The sequence below is a fragment of the Parus major genome, unplaced genomic scaffold (genome assembly GCF_001522545.3).
Source record: "Parus major isolate Abel unplaced genomic scaffold, Parus_major1.1 Scaffold570, whole genome shotgun sequence".
Lineage (NCBI taxonomy): Eukaryota > Metazoa > Chordata > Aves > Passeriformes > Paridae > Parus > Parus major.
This window is the reverse complement of record NW_015379458.1, coordinates 6,865-8,568: the sequence shown is the minus strand read 5'-3', so window position 1 is coordinate 8,568 and position 1,704 is coordinate 6,865. Positions and strand designations below refer to the sequence as shown.

At 66.7% G+C, this 1,704-nt stretch overlaps 1 protein-coding gene across 1 annotated transcript in view; it reads left to right on the top strand.

Moving 5' to 3' along the window:
- Positions 1-1,704, top strand: part of PPOX (protoporphyrinogen oxidase) — a gene marked incomplete at its 5' end in the record, with an annotated part of 9,114 nt that overhangs the window by 5,606 nt on the left and 1,804 nt on the right. The window contains 5 exons of the mRNA XM_015616643.1: positions 26-38; positions 270-388; positions 1,080-1,193; positions 1,248-1,280; positions 1,421-1,500. Of these exons, the coding sequence (XP_015472129.1) occupies positions 26-38; positions 270-388; positions 1,080-1,193; positions 1,248-1,280; positions 1,421-1,500 (359 nt within the window). The remainder of the gene's footprint in view (positions 1-25; positions 39-269; positions 389-1,079; positions 1,194-1,247; positions 1,281-1,420; positions 1,501-1,704) is intronic.

Genomic DNA, 1,704 nt, shown 5'->3' with positions numbered 1-1,704 from the left:
TCCCCTGTGTCCCCTGTGTCCCCAGCGCTGGCCCGGGTGTCCCCAGTGTCCCCGGTGTCCCCAGTGTCCCCAGTGTCCCCAGTGTCCCCAGTGTCCCTGTGTCCCCAGTGTCCCCAGTGTCCCCAGTGTCCCCAGTGTCCCCTGTGTCCCTGTGTCCCTGTGTCCCCTGTGTCCCCAGTGTCCCCTGTGTCCCCTGTGTCCCCAGCGCTGTCCCCGGTGTCCCCAGTGTCCCCAGTGTCCCCAGTGTCCCTGTGTCCCTGTGTCCCCAGCGCTGGCCCGGGTGCTGTCGGCCGATTTGTCACCGCTGGCTCAGGAGCTCGGGGCCATCTCGGCCGCCTCGGTGGCCGTGGTCAACCTGCAGTACCGGGGGGTGGCACTGCCCGTCACGGTGAGAGCTGTCCCCAGGTGTCACCAGGGGTCCCCAGGGTGTCCCCAGGGTGTCCCCAGGGTGTCCCCAGGGTGTCCCCACGGTGTCCCCAGGGTGTCCCCGGGTGTCACCGGTGTCCCCAGGTGTCCCCAGGTGTCACCGGTGTCCCCACGGTGTCCCCACGGTGTCACCGGTGTCCCCAGTGTCCCCAGGGTGTCCCCAGGGTGTCACCACTGTGTCCCCAGGGTGTCCCCGGTGTCCCCAGGGTGTCCCCAGGTGTCACTGGTGTCACCAGGGGGTGCCCAGTGTCCCCATGGTGTCCCCACGGTGTCCCCACGATGTCCCCTTGGTGTCCCCGCGATGTCCCTGTGATGTCCCCGCTCTGTCCCCACGATGTCCCCACGATGTCCCCACGATGTCCCCGCTCTGTCCCCACGATGTCCCCGCTCTGTCCCCAGGGTGTCCCCACAATGTCCCCACGATGTCCCCACGATGTCCCCAAGGTGTCCCCACAATGTCCCTGCGATGTCCCCGCTCTGTCCCCACGATGTCCCTGCGATGTCCCCACGATGTCCCCACGATGTCCTTGCGATGTCCCCGCTCTGTCCCCGCTCTGTCCTCACGGTGTCCCCGCTCTGTCCCCATGATGTCCCCGCTCTGTCCCCACGATGTCCCCATGATGTCCCCGCTGTGTCCCCTGTCCCCCCCGCAGGGTTTTGGTCACCTGGTGCCATCCTCGGAGGACCCGGCGCTGTTGGGCATCGTCTACGACTCGGTGGCGTTCCCGGAGCACGACGGGACCCCCGGGGGGACCCCCGGGACTGAGGGGACCCCCGGGACTGAGGGGACCCCCGGGACTGAGGGGACCCCCGGGACTGAGGGGACCCCCGGGACCCCCTCGCTGAGGCTGACGGTGGGGGACACTGGGGACACTGGGGGGTGGCACTGGAGGGACCGGGGGGTGACCCTGGGGACACAGGAGGGGTGCCAGGGGATGTTTTGGGGTCTCAGGGGATGTTTTGGGGGTCCCTGGGGATGTTTTGGGATCCCCAGGTGATGCTGGGGGTCTCAGGTGAGGTTTTGGGGTCTCAGGTGAGGTTTTGGGGTCCCCAGGGGATGTTTTGGGGTCTCAGGTGATGTTTTGGGGTCTCAGGGGATGTTTTGGGGTCTCAGGTGATATTTTGGGGTCCCCAGGGGATGTTTTGGGGTCCCAGGGGATGTTTTGGGGTCCCCAGGTGAGGTTTTGGGGTCTCAGGGGACATTTTGGGGTCCCCAGGTGATGTTTTGGGGTCTCAGGTGATGTTTTGGGGTCTCAGGGGATATTTTGGGGTCTCAGG